This window comes from Lipomyces japonicus, assembly GCF_038497905.1.
Source record: "Lipomyces japonicus strain CBS 7319 unplaced genomic scaffold V1514scaffold_1, whole genome shotgun sequence".
NCBI classification, from domain to species: domain Eukaryota; kingdom Fungi; phylum Ascomycota; class Lipomycetes; order Lipomycetales; family Lipomycetaceae; genus Lipomyces; species Lipomyces japonicus.
In genome coordinates this window covers 202,296-217,468 of record NW_027117813.1, presented here as the reverse complement: position 1 = coordinate 217,468, position 15,173 = coordinate 202,296, and the positions used below count along the sequence as shown (strand labels likewise).

The 15,173-nt window shown below is 43.8% G+C and overlaps 7 protein-coding genes and 1 non-coding gene across 8 annotated transcripts; 4 read left to right on the top strand and 4 right to left on the bottom strand.

The window, feature by feature from the left end:
• Nucleotides 1-12: 12 nt before the first annotated feature.
• V1514DRAFT_3371 (uncharacterized protein) lies at nucleotides 13-4,186 on the top strand. The gene is made up of 3 exons (XM_066928624.1): nucleotides 13-509; nucleotides 587-672; nucleotides 723-4,186. The coding sequence occupies exons 1-3, from the start codon at nucleotides 293-295 to the stop codon at nucleotides 3,939-3,941; spliced, it is 3,522 nt and encodes a 1,173-aa protein (XP_066786117.1). The 5' UTR covers nucleotides 13-292; the 3' UTR covers nucleotides 3,942-4,186.
• Nucleotides 4,161-5,066, bottom strand: V1514DRAFT_274472 (uncharacterized protein; the record flags this gene model as incomplete). Its single annotated transcript, XM_066924857.1, has 3 exons — nucleotides 4,161-4,378; nucleotides 4,451-4,626; nucleotides 4,810-5,066. 3 exons carry the CDS (start codon nucleotides 5,064-5,066, stop codon nucleotides 4,161-4,163), a joined length of 651 nt encoding a protein of 216 aa, XP_066786116.1.
• A 260-nt stretch (nucleotides 5,067-5,326) lies between these two features.
• V1514DRAFT_345578 (uncharacterized protein) lies at nucleotides 5,327-6,112 on the bottom strand (the record flags this gene model as incomplete). The annotated part of the gene is made up of 5 exons (XM_066929235.1): nucleotides 5,327-5,376; nucleotides 5,439-5,557; nucleotides 5,624-5,714; nucleotides 5,822-5,912; nucleotides 6,050-6,112. 5 exons carry the CDS (start codon nucleotides 6,110-6,112, stop codon nucleotides 5,327-5,329), a joined length of 414 nt encoding a protein of 137 aa, XP_066786115.1.
• Nucleotides 6,113-6,157: 45 nt separating this feature from the next.
• On the top strand, nucleotides 6,158-7,513 carry V1514DRAFT_323295 (uncharacterized protein). The gene is made up of 2 exons (XM_066926220.1): nucleotides 6,158-6,763; nucleotides 6,830-7,513. The coding sequence occupies exons 1-2, from the start codon at nucleotides 6,309-6,311 to the stop codon at nucleotides 7,230-7,232; spliced, it is 858 nt and encodes a 285-aa protein (XP_066786114.1). The 5' UTR covers nucleotides 6,158-6,308; the 3' UTR covers nucleotides 7,233-7,513.
• A 788-nt stretch (nucleotides 7,514-8,301) lies between these two features.
• V1514DRAFT_t1 lies at nucleotides 8,302-8,375 on the bottom strand. Its single transcript has one exon. It is a non-coding gene; the product is annotated as a tRNA-Ala (tRNA).
• A 704-nt stretch (nucleotides 8,376-9,079) lies between these two features.
• On the top strand, nucleotides 9,080-11,036 carry V1514DRAFT_323293 (putative metal tolerance protein 3). The gene is made up of 3 exons (XM_066926219.1): nucleotides 9,080-10,352; nucleotides 10,432-10,646; nucleotides 10,719-11,036. The coding sequence occupies exons 1-3, from the start codon at nucleotides 9,377-9,379 to the stop codon at nucleotides 10,743-10,745; spliced, it is 1,218 nt and encodes a 405-aa protein (XP_066786113.1). The 5' UTR covers nucleotides 9,080-9,376; the 3' UTR covers nucleotides 10,746-11,036.
• V1514DRAFT_355283 (carbon-nitrogen hydrolase) lies at nucleotides 10,613-12,185 on the bottom strand (the record flags this gene model as incomplete). The annotated part of the gene is made up of 9 exons (XM_066929630.1): nucleotides 10,613-10,878; nucleotides 10,948-11,047; nucleotides 11,107-11,173; nucleotides 11,254-11,413; nucleotides 11,482-11,537; nucleotides 11,588-11,614; nucleotides 11,674-11,752; nucleotides 11,833-12,028; nucleotides 12,081-12,185. The coding sequence occupies 9 exons, from the start codon at nucleotides 12,183-12,185 to the stop codon at nucleotides 10,814-10,816; spliced, it is 855 nt and encodes a 284-aa protein (XP_066786112.1). The 3' UTR covers nucleotides 10,613-10,813.
• Nucleotides 12,186-12,327: 142 nt separating this feature from the next.
• On the top strand, nucleotides 12,328-15,113 carry V1514DRAFT_323286 (BRO1-like domain-containing protein). The gene is made up of 4 exons (XM_066926218.1): nucleotides 12,328-12,870; nucleotides 12,963-13,380; nucleotides 13,446-14,522; nucleotides 14,581-15,113. The coding sequence occupies exons 1-4, from the start codon at nucleotides 12,599-12,601 to the stop codon at nucleotides 15,022-15,024; spliced, it is 2,211 nt and encodes a 736-aa protein (XP_066786111.1). The 5' UTR covers nucleotides 12,328-12,598; the 3' UTR covers nucleotides 15,025-15,113.
• Nucleotides 15,114-15,173: the final 60 nt, after the last annotated feature.

Below are 15,173 nucleotides of genomic sequence, written 5' to 3'. Positions count from 1 at the left end.
TGCAATTCGTGACGTTCAACAGCAACAGCAAGTCGCCAGTACGTCCACCGACCAGTTACAGCTTTAACATGCAAGGTTCTCTCAATTGGTTGTTTTGTTTCGGTGCTCGTCCTTACGCAATCACGGCCGGTCCGTTCCGACGCTGCCTTCAGCCACATTTTCTTGGTGTGGCGGTGCGTGGCGCAAGGTCAATTTGTCCCAAAAAGAAAAAAAAAAATCAGTGAAAATAAATATTTGGACTTTATTTATCTTATTCGTCCTTCAATCAACAACCAATCTCATTGCTTTCGCCATGGTCTCGTTCAATACTCTCGAACGGGAGAGGTATTTTCGGAATCCGCCAGATGACAAGTCGGCGTTTCCCATGCTGGCTGATGCCGTGGCTCCGCATGTTGGGTCGTTTAATGCACTCACCGCTGGCGGCCTGTTGGACCTGGCAGTCCAGGACATTGGCGAAAAGACAGTATTTGATAGCAACGATGCGGTTAATTTGGGAAACAAGTTTACTTGTATGGTTTTTATTTACGGCCAAACTTATGTTTTATCTTTTAATGCGCGACGACTAATTTTTTTCTTTTTTTTACAGATCGCATCGACAAAGTGCAAATATTAAAGCCTACCGTCTCGTCGAAGGACAAGACCACAATCAACCGGAGAGTATATCCAGCAGAGGTATGAATGCAGGCATTACCCTTTTTTTTTTTTGTCTAATCAACGTTTAGGCTCGTGAAAGACTTTCGTCCTACCGTGCCCGCATGGTTCTCAAGTTCACATACAGCGTCAACGATGGGCCTGAACAATCCGAAAATCGGGAAGCAGGTCAGATCCCGATCATGTTAAAATCAAACCGATGTCATTTAGAGAAATTGTCGCCCGCAGAATTGATCGAACGTAAGGAAGAGTCAGAAGAACTGGGCGGTTATTTTATCGTCAACGGTATCGAAAAGCTTATTCGCATGCTCATCGTGCAACGGCGCAACCATCCAATGGCGATCGTGCGCCCGTCGTTTACCGGTCGAGGTGCTACCTATTCTCAATACGGTATTCAAATCAGGTCCGTCCGTCCTGATCAAACGTCACAGACAAACGTGCTGCACTACCTGACTGATGGTAACGTCACGTTCAGGTTTTCCTGGCGCAAGAACGAGTACCTGATTCCGGTCATGATGATTTTAAAAGCCCTGGTGGATACTAATGACAGGCAAATTTTTGACGGCATTGCCGGTTCGGACGTGTCCAACTCGTTTTTGACCGATCGTCTTGAATTGCTATTGCGCACTTACAAAACTTATAATTTGTACTCACAAGAGGAAACCTTGGCTCACTTGGGTGACAAGTTTCGTGTCGTCATGGCCGCATCGCCAGATCAGACTGATGCTGACGTGGGCCGGGAGGTGCTGCGACGGATAGTGCTTGTGCATCTTGACAACGACCAGGACAAGTTTCAGTTAATTTTGTTTATGATCCGCAAATTGTATGCTCTCGTTGCCGGAGATTGCTCGCCCGATAATCCAGACGCTGCTCAACATCAGGAAGTACTGCTCGGCGGATTTTTGTACGGCATGATCATCAAGGAGAAAATTGAAGAATATCTCAACAACATCAAATTGCAGGTGCAATCGGATGTCACCCGTGGCGTGTCAGTTAACTTTGCCGATCACAAATACGTTGCGCGAGTGCTTTCCCGCGTGAACGACAACATTGGTCAAAAATTGCAATATTTCTTGTCCACCGGTAATTTGATTTCGCAATCCGGGTTGGACTTGCAACAGGTTTCCGGTTACACGGTCGTGGCTGAAAAGATTAATTTTTACCGGTTTATTTCTCATTTCCGAATGGTTCATCGTGGTTCGTTCTTTGCCCAGTTAAAGACCACGACTGTTAGAAAATTGCTGCCTGAAAGTTGGGGATTTTTGTGTCCGGTTCACACGCCTGATGGATCGCCATGCGGATTGTTGAATCATTTGGCTCACAAGTGCGTGGTGTCGACCGAATCTGTGGACGCGTCAGCCGTGCCGGCGTTGGTTCGTTCGCTCGGCGTGTCCGCGCCTGAATTTATCGCATCCGGATCTGGATTATGTTGCGTGCAATTGGACGGCAAGATCATTGGCTGGTGCTCGCACGCGACCGCCAAGCGAGTGGCTGACTCGTTGCGGTTTTGGAAAGTTGAGGGCACGCATAACGTGCCGCGAGCGTTGGAAGTCGGGCTCGTGCCCCCGTCCAACGGCGGGCAATACCCGGGCTTGTTTTTGTTTTCATCCCAGGCTCGCATGTTGCGTCCGGTCAGGTACTTGCCCCTAGATAAGGAAGACATTGTTGGCCCGTTTGAACAAGTGTACATGGACATTGCGTGCACGCCAGACGAGATCAAGTCCGGACTGCACTCGCACGTGGAATATTCGCCGACTAACATTTTATCCATCCTGGCGAACCTGACCCCGTTTTCGGATTTTAATCAGTCACCACGAAACATGTATCAGTGCCAGATGAGTAAACAAACTATGGGCACGCCCGGCACGGCGCTCAGGTATCGGTCCGATAACAAACTGTACCGATTGCAAACCGGGCAGACTCCGGTGGTCAAGGCAAAATTATATGATGACTACGGGTTTGATAATTTCCCCAACGGCATGAACGCCGTTGTGGCCGTAATTTCTTACACAGGCTACGATATGGACGATGCCATGATTATCAACAAGTCTGCACATGAACGCGGGTTTGGTTATGGCACTGTTACGAAAGTTGAAAAGATTGACCTGGGTGAGAATCGGCGCCGGGGCGATCCCATCACGCAACGGTTCGGGTTTGGCAGTGACAGCTGGCCGGAGCAATGGCGAACGAAATTGGATGAGGATGGCTTGCCCATGGTGGGCGTGCTGTTGGAACAAGGAGATCCGATCGCGGCTTATTTTGATGACAACTTGGGACGCACGAAAGCCATGGTGTACAAATCATCCGAGGCCGCGTTTGTGGAAGAAGTTCGGTTGCTGGGTGACGATGGCGATCAAGAGTTTCAATCAATTTCGGTCAAGTTACGCATTACCCGATCACCAGTGATTGGAGACAAGTTTTCATCCCGTCACGGTCAAAAGGGTGTTTGCTCTCAGAAATATCCCACAATCGATATGCCGTTCACGGAATCAGGCATTCAACCTGACATTATCATTAACCCGCACGCTTTCCCATCCCGCATGACGATCGGCATGTTTGTCGAATCCTTGGCTGGCAAGGCTGGCGCGCTGCATGGCGTGGCCCAAGATTCCACGCCGTTTCAATTTAGCGAGCAAGCCACTGCGGCGGATCATTTTGGCAAGCAACTCGCGTCTGCCGGTTATAACTATCATGGCAACGAACCCATGTATTCGGGCATTACCGGTGAAGAGTTTAAGGCTGATATTTATATCGGCGTTGTTTATTATCAACGATTACGGCACATGGTGAATGACAAGTATCAAGTCCGATCGACCGGGCCTGTGAACTCGTTAACCATGCAACCGGTTAAAGGCCGCAAGCGGTCCGGCGGTATCCGAGTCGGCGAGATGGAACGTGACGCGTTGATCGCGCACGGCACGTCGTTTTTGTTGCAAGATCGATTGCTGAACAATAGTGACTATTCTCAAGCGTTCGTGTGCCGAGATTGCGGGTCATTATTGTCGACCGTGACCAGCGTGCCCGCGGTTGGTTCCGTTGCTGAGGTTCGATGCCGCAGGTGTGCCAAGCGGATTGTGAGCAAGACCACAGGTTACGTGGTTGATGGTCATGATGATGGTCGTGTTGGATTATTGGCAGGATCAGAAGATGAATGGGAAGATGGGTTGGGTAATCGGTATAAAGGTGGCAAAAACACGACCACGGTCGCGATCCCGTACGTGTTGAGGTACTTGGACGTTGAATTGGCGGCCATGGGTGTCAAGATGAAGTTTAATGTTGAGCCGAAGTAGAATAAAAAATTTGGGGCATGCATTGGTTTCGCATTTATTTATTTATTTGTTTTGTTTTGTTGTTTAGTTATTTCTTTTTAGAGTCGGTTGTACTATTAATATTTCTTCATGAATACAAAAGTTTTTATGCTCTTTTCTCGTATTTAAAAAAAAAAAACTCCATTTAAAAGTACAATTAAAAAAATCAAATTATATAAAAAACTTTAAAGTCATTATTCGTTATTCATCTGACGAGTCTAAGTCCAAGCACACGTTCTGCCATCCGCCACCAGCAAACTTGACATTGCTTGCACCACCATCATAAAATCCCAAGTTTTCATAAAACTTAACCGCGCCTGGCCGGGCCAGCAGGGAAACACGTTGGGCCACGGATTGGCTTGCCATTCGCTGAATAAAATCTCGCAATATTATGGTTCCAATTTTCATGCCTTTATAATCTTTTTTTTTTTACAAATAAAGGTTAACTTTAAATAAAATAAAAAAAATTTCTCAAAACGAGTTGCGCGTACCGGGATCGACCATTAGCGATTCGACCACGATCGTTCTGCCGTACTCGACATGGCCAAGATTCTCATGACCTTGCTTGCGCTTGCCATGCCCATCTATTTCGGGCACGCAGATGGCGTCATCGGTCATGTATTCGTGATCTGATTTGACCGCGATTATGAAGCCGATCAACTTCTCCCTCGATTTGGGGCACGCAGTTACGTTCACGGTGCCGTCCGCGCTGTTGCTGTTGTTGGCTGCTGCTGCCACGGCAGCGGCGGCATCGTCGTCGTCGTGATAATGATGAATGCCGGCAGACCAACGAGAAGGCGACCAACGAGACGGCGAAGACGATGGCGACGGCGAAGACTGTTGCGAAGACGACGAATACGAACTATCTGAACTGACGTCCCGCCGCACGGCCGGATTCAGCACAGTGGCATTGCACTGCCGACCTTTTGCCGGCACGCGCACGAACATGCCAGCCGATAGTTCAGGCGCGACACGCAATCGATAGGCGTTGCGGTCACGGCCTGCCCGCTCACACGGCACCAACGTGCGCGATTCGAGCTTGAGAATCTGATCCAGGTCGGCAGGACCGAGAGGCCGGATGTACATGTGAGGAGGCAAAGGTGTCATGGAACGATCCAATCGTTGTTATTGTTGTTGTCAGCCGTGAACCTGAAGCTAGCGGCATGCGGGCCAAGTTATATCGATTAAAAAAAAAAGACAAAAAGTGGAGAGATTTGCTCATGCATCGCTACGTCATCGCATCACATGACTGCAGCTGGGCGCGAGTGACTAAGCAGCCGCGGGTGGCCGTGGCCGGATTAGAATGAATAACGTAAGCAAGGTGATGATGATGTTTAACAACTATATATGTACTATGTAAGTGTTTACTAACGCACGTAAAATCCCTTCTGGGTCGTCATCCAAACCAGGGTCGTGCCTGTTACTTGGTTAGCCAATTGAATGATTGAGGGAATGCGGCATGCGCCGTTGAACTCTTACTGGCGACAATCAGCGGGCCAGCCAGGCCCTTGCCGAGCTTCGCGGTCTTGAAAATCAGCCATTCCGACGTGAAGTGCACCAACGCGACAATGTAGGTGGCGTATGTCAGGTCCCATACGCTTGTACAAATTTTTGGTTAACTCTTGGTCTAGATAGATGCGAGACTTGAACGGGGAAATACCTACGCGGGCTCGTTCAAGTGGTATGCGCCATAGAACCGGACAACCGCAGTGATGAACGTCCATGTGCCGAAAGTTCGTGCCGACAATCCGGTGACTAATGAAGATTGTAACCACTTAGTATCGGTCATATGCATGCCGTGTCAATTGGCGTGTTCGACTGGACACTGTCCCGGAATTGTCGTTGTCTTTGGATTTCCCTACCTTGCGATGGATTGCCCTCATATACCCGCTTAGTTAACTTCAGTCCACCAAAATACGACTGCGCAGAGTTAAATGCCGACACAACTGAAATCTAAATCCCATCATCCAAGAGCAACGAACAACAACCACAGTGTGGTTGTGGTTGTGGTCGGCGTCGGTCGTCAGTCAAAAGTGCATGTGCGCAAGATCAATTTAAATCATTGAGCCAAAAAAAAATCTTTCTCTTACAAATAAAAGCCATTTGGGTAAAAACCCAGGAATCTGTGGCAAATACTTGATGTAGTCGGACATTTTACATGTGATGTTTAATTATTTGTGCAAAAATGTTCCGTTATAGCAAGTGCAGGCATTGCATGTCCACGACTCCTGCGCGGTTATGCGGCCGTTGTTGCGCGGTGCTGCAGGCACTGTATTTTACGAATTTTGTAGTTCGCATTCACTTTGAGGTAAATAACCAGTAACGGTTTGACCATCACTTTACATAATAATGTCTTTTGACAATCGGACAATTGAGCCCGACGTGCCAACCGGCAAGGGCTCTGCATTGTCATCACATGGTGTTGGGTCACCTCTTGCTTCATCGCCTGGCCTGTCCAACGCTCCGCCTCCAGCTTACACGGCCACGTCATCGACCTCACCACCATTGGCCGGTCAACAGGCCAGAACGGGTGCGAACGGTCCGTCGGCCGTATCGGCATCAGCATCAGCATCTACTCCGTTAGGTCCTTATCCGACTGGTAATCTTCAATCTCAATCGTTTGCCGGTGACCAGATCCAGGATCGCAGGTTTGCCGGCGGCGACACGCTTGATGAACCGGTGGTGGAGACATTGATGCGGGACGTGCGCGCGGTCGGTCGCAGGGTGAAGCAAGTTTTGAATCCAAAGACTGATGCAAATGTTGATGTTGAAAGCGGACAGATTATTCGTGACTGGGACTTATGGTATGACTTTAAATCTCTTCTATTATATTTTTTGTGTTTTTAACATTTTTTTTTTTTTATTTAAAGGGGCCCGCTTATCTTCTGCCTGTTTCTTTCCCTAGCACTTTCGATTTCTGCTCCGGCAAATCAATCTTCGCTCGTGTTCTCCGGCGTGTTTGCGTTCGTATGGCTGGCCGAATCGTTCGTCACGTTAAACATCAAGCTCTTGGGCGGCTCGATTTCTTTTTTCCATGCCGTTTGCATTCTCGGATACGCACTTTTTCCACTAGTTCCGGCGGCCATTATTTCACTTATTTTTAAAAGCTTGCTCGTGCGTTTGCCCATCGATATCGTGCTTGTCGGATGGTCATTGTTTGCGTCCATGAGAACGTTTAAAGGTGCCGGCGTTCGTCAGGGTAGAGTATTCTTGGCAATGTACCCGGTTTTTCTTTTTTACGGATGGCTTGGTTGGCTTTGCGTCATTACCTGATGCTCACACAATCAACTATCAAATTATCCCCTACCACAAATTGATTTCAATATCGTAACCAGCTAGATCAATTTAAATCGTTACATTAATAAATAACTTCTGGTAAAAACATCTTTTCCAACTAAACATATAAATCTATTGCTTATGCATGCTCCATTATTACAATGAATAATAAATGTCAGTTATGGCATAATACGGCATATGATAGATGAGGTACTTGTCAAATCATTCAAATTATTCACACAATTTTAAAAAAAAAAGAATAAGACAAAGAATTAATGTAGATATCAATCGTGTTAAAATATATGGATTGATCGACGAACGGACCAAAGATAATTTTTTTTATAATCAAAAATGTTGAACAGATTTAGCTGAAAGCTAAATAAATAAATTAGGTGCACTGACAAAATAGTGTGCACCAAGTCTCAACTAAATTTATGATTGAAGTTCGCGATCAACAAAAGTGTCGACCTCCGTGGATTAAGTAATCAAGAACACGAAGCCAAAAGAAAGCAAAAGGCACGAGTCAGGGCAGGGTGTGACAATATTCGATAATTTTAACAACGTGTCCAGCATACATGCCAACTTCTACCGGCGCGCGCGTTTAACATTCATCAGCCACCGCGCAGAAGGTTGAACACTGGTTTGCTACTAAGCACACCTACGCGAATTATAGTAACCACGATTCCAAGTAATTTAGTTATATATTATAGTTGAGTTAATTACAATTCCTATTATTATTAACTAATTCCTTGTCGAGTTAGTCTACTTATTCAAGTGACCGTTCTCACTAAAACTACAAAAACTAGAGGCGGGAATTTTTTCCCAAAATAATTGAGTGTCCCAAACGCCACTAAATAGTGACAAGCAAAATTGAATCAAAACCTAAACAAAAACCAACGAGTCAATTTAAAAACTGACGAGTAAAAACATAATTCAATAAAGGAATTTTATCATAATGACAAAATCTCCGTTTATTGACAACATAAGACGAAGTTGTCCAGCATCCCCAAGGATGTACTCCAACAAATCGTACTGTCCAATAATTAATTTTAATTAAAAAAAAAATTGGACGACACCGGAATCGAACCGGGGACCTCCCGCATGCTAAGCGGATGTGATAACCAACTACACCAGACGCCCTGTTATGTTTAGATATCTCAATTCTGCTTTTATTGTGTTGCAAAAACAAATCCGGTACGAGCCCCTTGAATTAGGTTTTTTTTTTTGTGTGTAAGATTATACAATTTATTATTGTATTTTAATAGAGTCGTACTAGTTATAGAAGCAAAGATTTTAGCAATGGTGTGTTCCGAAAATTATCTTTTGCCATCGTGGAATGGTAAGGGGTATTGATGCTTATTTAAGCTCAGGATCTCATCCCAGTTTTACATATAAGGTAATCATTCAAAAACCAGGCAGCGTAATCGCACTCTGCCCTGCTTAAATCGTCCCATTGCTTTATAGGCAGTTAGTTATGAGCAAAGGTTCTCAAGCGCGTAATCCACAACAGCTTGAGCTATTTGACCGAGGATCTCCGACAGGCCCAATTTGGCAGTTCGCAAATGCTACAAAGTTTCTTATCGTATACTATTCGTTTTCTACATACGCTTTCAATAAGAGTTTTCATCGGTTTTGCTTTGGTTTCCACGTTTTAAGATTAAAAAAAAAAACTATATAGTAGGTACTATGAGCTCTGCCAGTTGGATATGATTGGTTCAGGAAATGTCATTACAGTGGATACTGTGTATCACGTAAGCTCAGAATAAGCATCCGCCCAAATTTGTAAGCCGGACTTAATTCCCTAAAGAGAATACCGTTCTTAAACGTACTTATGTAAATTAATTCTCCGGCCATTTGTGTTACTATTTAAGGATCCGCCATTTATCGTCTAGTGCAAGTGACATTATGCCGGGCTCATGGCTAATTCGGCAAATTTGAAAGCCTATGACGTATCAGCCGTGGAACCTATAGCTTGAAAGGCAAAAAAAAAAAAAAAAAAAAGCACAGAATGGCTCAGTGACAGGCGCGCAATGCAATCAACATTATTTCATTTCTTGGCCTGGAGGCTGTGCAATTGATATCTTTAATAATAATGACAATCGCCAATACTATTATAATGTTATTCCCAATTCGACAGAACCATGGACGACTACGAGATGAACATCATGAACAGCAGTACCAGGTCATCAGACCCCATGGGGCTGGCTTCCAAGGTCAAGACTGAATCTGAAATCCAAACCCTTGCTGCGAGCTCCATCACAAGCAGGCACACCGGCAGCAATAACTACAATAACAACAACAATCGGTCGCATGTGTTTGGCTGGTCGTCAGGTTCGAGACGTGGTCACCGCCAGTCGTCAAAAAAATTACAGGATTTCTACAGGTCACAGAACGAAAACATCACGCGCATGCTCAAGCCGGTATCGTACCATCACGACGAACATGTCACGTCAAGAGCTGCGTCGAACTTGAAGTACAAGATCGCTGTGCACGGGAGTCTTACCGCCAACCTGATCCTGTCCGGATTGCAACTCTACGGCGCCGTCTCATCCGGGTCGTTGTCCATTTTCACCACCATGGCAGACTCCATCTTTGACCCGGTATCTAACCTGCTTCTGATATTATCCCACCGTGCTGTGCAAAAAGTCGATCCGAAAAAGTTCCCGTCCGGCAAGGCTCGTATCGAAACGGCAGGGAATATCACGTTTAGTTTTCTCATGTGTGCGGTATCACTCGTGCTCGTGGTCGTGTCCTTGACCAACCTTGTCGAAGGCTCGAGCACGGAAACTCTTAAATTTCACTTGCCAGCCACGCTGGCCGTGGCCATTGCGTTCGGGACAAAGCTTGCCCTGTTCCTGTATTGTTTTGTCCTAAGAAATGAATATTCACAGGTGCGCATCCTGTGGGAAGATCATCGCAATGATTTGCTTATTAACGGGTTTGGAATCTTAACCAGTGTTGGTGGTGCCAAGCTGAAATGGTGGATCGATCCGTTGGGTGCAATTTTGTTGTCCTTGATTATCATTCTTTTGTGGTCTCGCACCGCATGGACAGAATTTCAGTTGCTTATTGGAGTCTCAGCTGATGCTGAAATGCTGCAGCTGGTAACCTACATGGGTAAGTTTGGCCAAGATATATATCTATATGTAAGTTTTTCTAAGGAAAAGCATTTCTAACTTTTCACCATTTGTATAAGCCATGACGCATTCGCCTTTGATCCTGCAGGTCGACACCGTGCGCGCGTTCCATGCCGGCCCACGCATCATTGTCGAAGTTGACGTGGTCATGGACCGTCAGGAAACGTTGCAACAGGTTCATGATGTTTCTGAAGAATTGCAAATCAAATTTGAAAGCTTACCTAGTGTTGAACGAGCTTACGTTCATGTTGATTACGAAACGACTCATAAACCCGTAAGCATGATCTTTATTTTTTGCTTTTTTTTTTTTTTTTTCAATTCTTTATTTTAACATTTGCCTATTTAGGAGCACTCATTGAAAAAAGATGTTTAATTTAACGTAAATAACGTTATTTGCATTTTGCGAACATGTAATTCCATTAGATAAATCGCCTGGTTGGTTCACACGTTGTATCCAAATACTTGTTTGCCACGTCGTTGTGACCATAACGGCATTGCATTTCTCACTTTTGGAAAAAAGAAGCACCACAGTAAGTTTGTAATACACGAAACCGAAACATTATCTTTAGTCATACCTTTATGTAAAGCATCTAAATCGATATCAGCCACGCAGATGCGAGGCTCAAAGTCAATTGAACTGCATTGTGCAACAACGGTTCCCCATGGGTCAATAATCTATATAAATATTAGTAAATTTCTACCAAAAAAAACCATAACAGTTCCTTTATACGGACCATGGAATGACCCCAACTCTGCCTGGTATCTGCATGCATGCCTACTTGGGCCGGCATAATAACGTACCTAAAAAAATTCAGCCTATTGAATTTCTCGTTTTTTTGCCCTTTTGGTTTAATTGACAAGCTTTTTTTTCCTTCACTCACGTCTGCGTATCGACCGCTCTGGCTCGACCTAGTAACTCCCAATGTGCTTGGCCGGTCTTAACCGTAAACGCTGAAGGGTACGTAATAATTTCCGCACCAAGGGTTCGCAATCGAAGCGCATGTTCGGGAAAACGAATGTCATAACATATGGCAGGGCCAACTACATAATGAACCACCAAACTTCTTAGGAAATATTTCATCGTGAATTTTCTTTGATGATTGACTTACCTAAGCCAATTGGACTCTCAAATGGTTTGACGACTTCGTTTCCAGGTTGAACTGATCTGAAATCCAATTATTAATAGAACACATTATAACATCATGAATCCAATACTTTGATTCCATTAAAGATGGCCCGTTTCTATTTTGTGTTAGCGGAATGGGTCATTTAGGGCGCATGTCCTGGTTAGCTAATCTCACTTTATGTTCACATCAAACATGTGCAATTTTTGATATTTATGAATAATTTTCCCCCCTGGATCAATCCATAACAAAACGTCTAAAATTACAATTTAGTACCTTGTGAGTAAACCTTCCTTTTCAAAAAAAAAAAAAACAGTGGTAAATATTTGTGCATACTTTTCACTCTGTCTTCATGAGGAACGGCTTCATGCACGCCAACACATACGTGTATTGATTTTCGACGTAATGCCTGAATTTGCAATTCTCGTTGAATGCCCAGTACGAATGCAGACCTGTCAATTGGTTTAGCAAGGCCAATTGATTCCTGCGTGGTGGACACGATGTAATCCGAAGCTTCAGGCAAAAAAAGTACCTATGGTTTCGAATTAAAAAAAAAAAAAAAAAAAAACTTGAAAGCTCAGTACTTTAGCACATGATTCGACTGACTTGCGGATCAGAAATTTGGCTTGTTCAAGACTATTGCTTATCGATGACGTCGAACACATCTGCCCGGCTGCAGCGAGCGTCATTATTGAACGATCAGCAATAATTTGTCTTGCGTTCACGGTTAACAGATTTCCACCACTAATTGACCTTACGCATCTAATCATGTAATTATAAAATATTGATATTCATAAATTGTTCATTGGAAAAAACCTATCGCCGATACCAGCCAGACATGACATGATAATATTGCTTGCCCCGTGCGCACGCGGCGGACCTTAAAATGATAATCGTGTCGTAATCGCTCTTTCTTACGTGAACCCCCCACTGATTGGTGCTATCGTATATATATTGTTAAAACCGACATACACTCAAGAAATTAAGGAGAATAACCGAAAAGGAGAACAATAGCTAATCTTGACTGTGCTTGATATAAAACAAAAGTTTTCAAATCTGGACGTGCCTTTTGTCGTTTACGGAATATAAATATCAGTCAGTCATGCCGACGTCACCAAAGGTCACGATCCCTCTCAAAAAGACGAAAGATCTCGATTGGGAGGCACCATTAAATCAGTATATTCGTATGACATATGGTGCATCTGAAAATTTTAGCAAGGAAAGTGCATTGTTTAATCGACTAAGGCAGGATATCATGGGTGCCGGCAAGGATGCTACCGGTCGAGACCTGCTTTACAAATATTACGGTCAATTAGAATTGTTGGATTTAAGAATACCAGTCGAAGAAGGTGGTTGCAAAATTACGTTTACCTGGTAAGTTCAAACAATCAAAAAATAATAATAATAATAACAATATTGAATTGCAATGAATATCAAACTAATTGGAAAACTAAAAATTGAAAAAGGATGGATGCTTACTCTGGCGTTGAAACAACACAGCATTCGATTGCATTTGAAAAAGCATCGGTATTGTTTAACCTGGCAGCAACAAACTCTTACATTGGAACTGAAGCTTCAGATTTAAAAATTGCTTACAAGGACTTTCAAGCCGCGGCCGGCATTTTCGCATTCATTGCCGATAATTTCTTGCACGCGCCCAGTGTGGATTTGAACAGGGATACGGTCAGGGCATTGTCAAGTTTGATGTTAGCGCAAGCTCAGCAAGTATTTGTTGAAAGATTGATTGGTGACGGATCAACAAAGCCTTCCATGTTGACCAAGTTGGCCAAGTCCGCATCCGTCATGTTCAAAACCGCAACCGACGCGCTCAGCACGGCCGTGTCTAAAGGATGGGGCGACAGAGACTGGGTATCATTATCAAATGTAAATATATTGGCTTTTTTTTTTTTTTTTTTTTGAAATTACGGCTCTTTCTTACTTGATATTAGGTGCAACAATATTATATGGAAGCAGTCGCAAATCATCAGCAGGCACTGCTTCAAGCATCAAAAGGCAAGCAAGGATTAGCAATTGCATACATCAAAGTAGCAATCTCTCAAAACAATGCCGCGTTAAAGTCATACCTGCCTTCAAATTTTTCATCTTTTCTTGAGATCTTAAACGGGCAACAGCAACAATTAAATTCAGAATTGGCCACCATGCAAAAGGACAATGATTTTGTTTATCATGACACGATTCCGTTGCTTGCATCGCTTGCATCGATTGGATCATTAGACGCGGCCAAGATTACGTCCATGAATGATTTATATAAAGATCAAGATATTGCCAAATTAATCGGACGTGACATTTTCGAAAAGCTAATTCCGGTATCCGTGGCTGAGCAAAGTAGTCTTTACTCGGAGGAAAAAGCAAAATTGTTGAGAGCCGAAGGTGAAAAAGTTGACGTGGCCGAGGAAGAATTGACCACGGCGTTAGAATATCTTGGATTGCCAGCCGCATTGAAAACAATCAAGCAATTATCATCTCGTTCGGTTGAGGAAGGCAAAGTGGATGAACGAGTGGCCGGGTGGGCATCCAAGGTTCAGGCTCACGGGTTAATAAGCTTTAGTGACATTGATCAAAAAAAGCGAGACATTTTTGAGATCGTGACGAACGCGAGCAAGCAATTGGATACCGAAGCGCAAGAAACTGATGGCTTGCGATCAAGGTTTGGATTATCATGGCCTCAATCAGCATCTGCTCAATTAACCACGACGTTACGATCGGACTTGCATTCAATTAAGGAATCATTATGGACGGCTTCAAATTCTGATGCAAAATTGCAAGCTCAGTATGGTCAGTCGGAGAATGACATTCGCACGTTGAGTCATGGTCCTGATAGTCCTGAATTAGTAACATTGTTCCGTGCCGGAACAGCAAGATCGTTGTCGGGTAGTTTTGAAGACTTAAATTTAGACAAGCCTAACACGGAACCACCGGACACGACGGCAGTTGAAAACTTGTTAAAAAAATTAACCAAGTTGAAAAAGGAACGAGGACTATTGTTTACTGAATTAAAGGATAAGGCATGTGTTGATAATTTGAAATTTGAAATTATAGAATTTTCATTTCTAACTAATACAGGTGCAAGAAGATGATATTTCGTCGTTACTCATATTAAACAAAAAAATCCCCAATATTGAAGAGAAATTGTTTAAATCCGAGTTGGAAAAATTTGCCCCGTATCAATCCCGAATTTCGCAAACGATTTATTTGCAAGCCGTGACTGTTAAAGAACTTACAGGTGAATGGAGAAAAATTCTTGATCATCCGTTAAGCCGGAAATTACGAATCCAATCTACCGCAAACGATGATCTTGCCCGTCGTCAACAGGTCATGATTGAAAGGTTTAAGAAATCATTTCAAGATTGGCACGATGTTTATCAGGGCAAGATTAAGGGAATTAATTTTTATCAAGACCTTTATGAATTCGCCAAGAGTACGGAACGTAACGTGCATGATTTTATTGAAAATCGACGGGATGAAAGTCACAGGATCGCAACGTCTTTGAATCGACGGCCGTTGTGAATCAGGGCGGCAAATATATATATATATACATTTATCTGTATCTTTCTTGTTGTGTTAGTTCTAGATGAAATTTATATACTAATTGAACTCAATCGAACCTGAGAATACCCCCCCCCCCAAAAAAAAAGGAAAAGCAAAACAAGATAAAA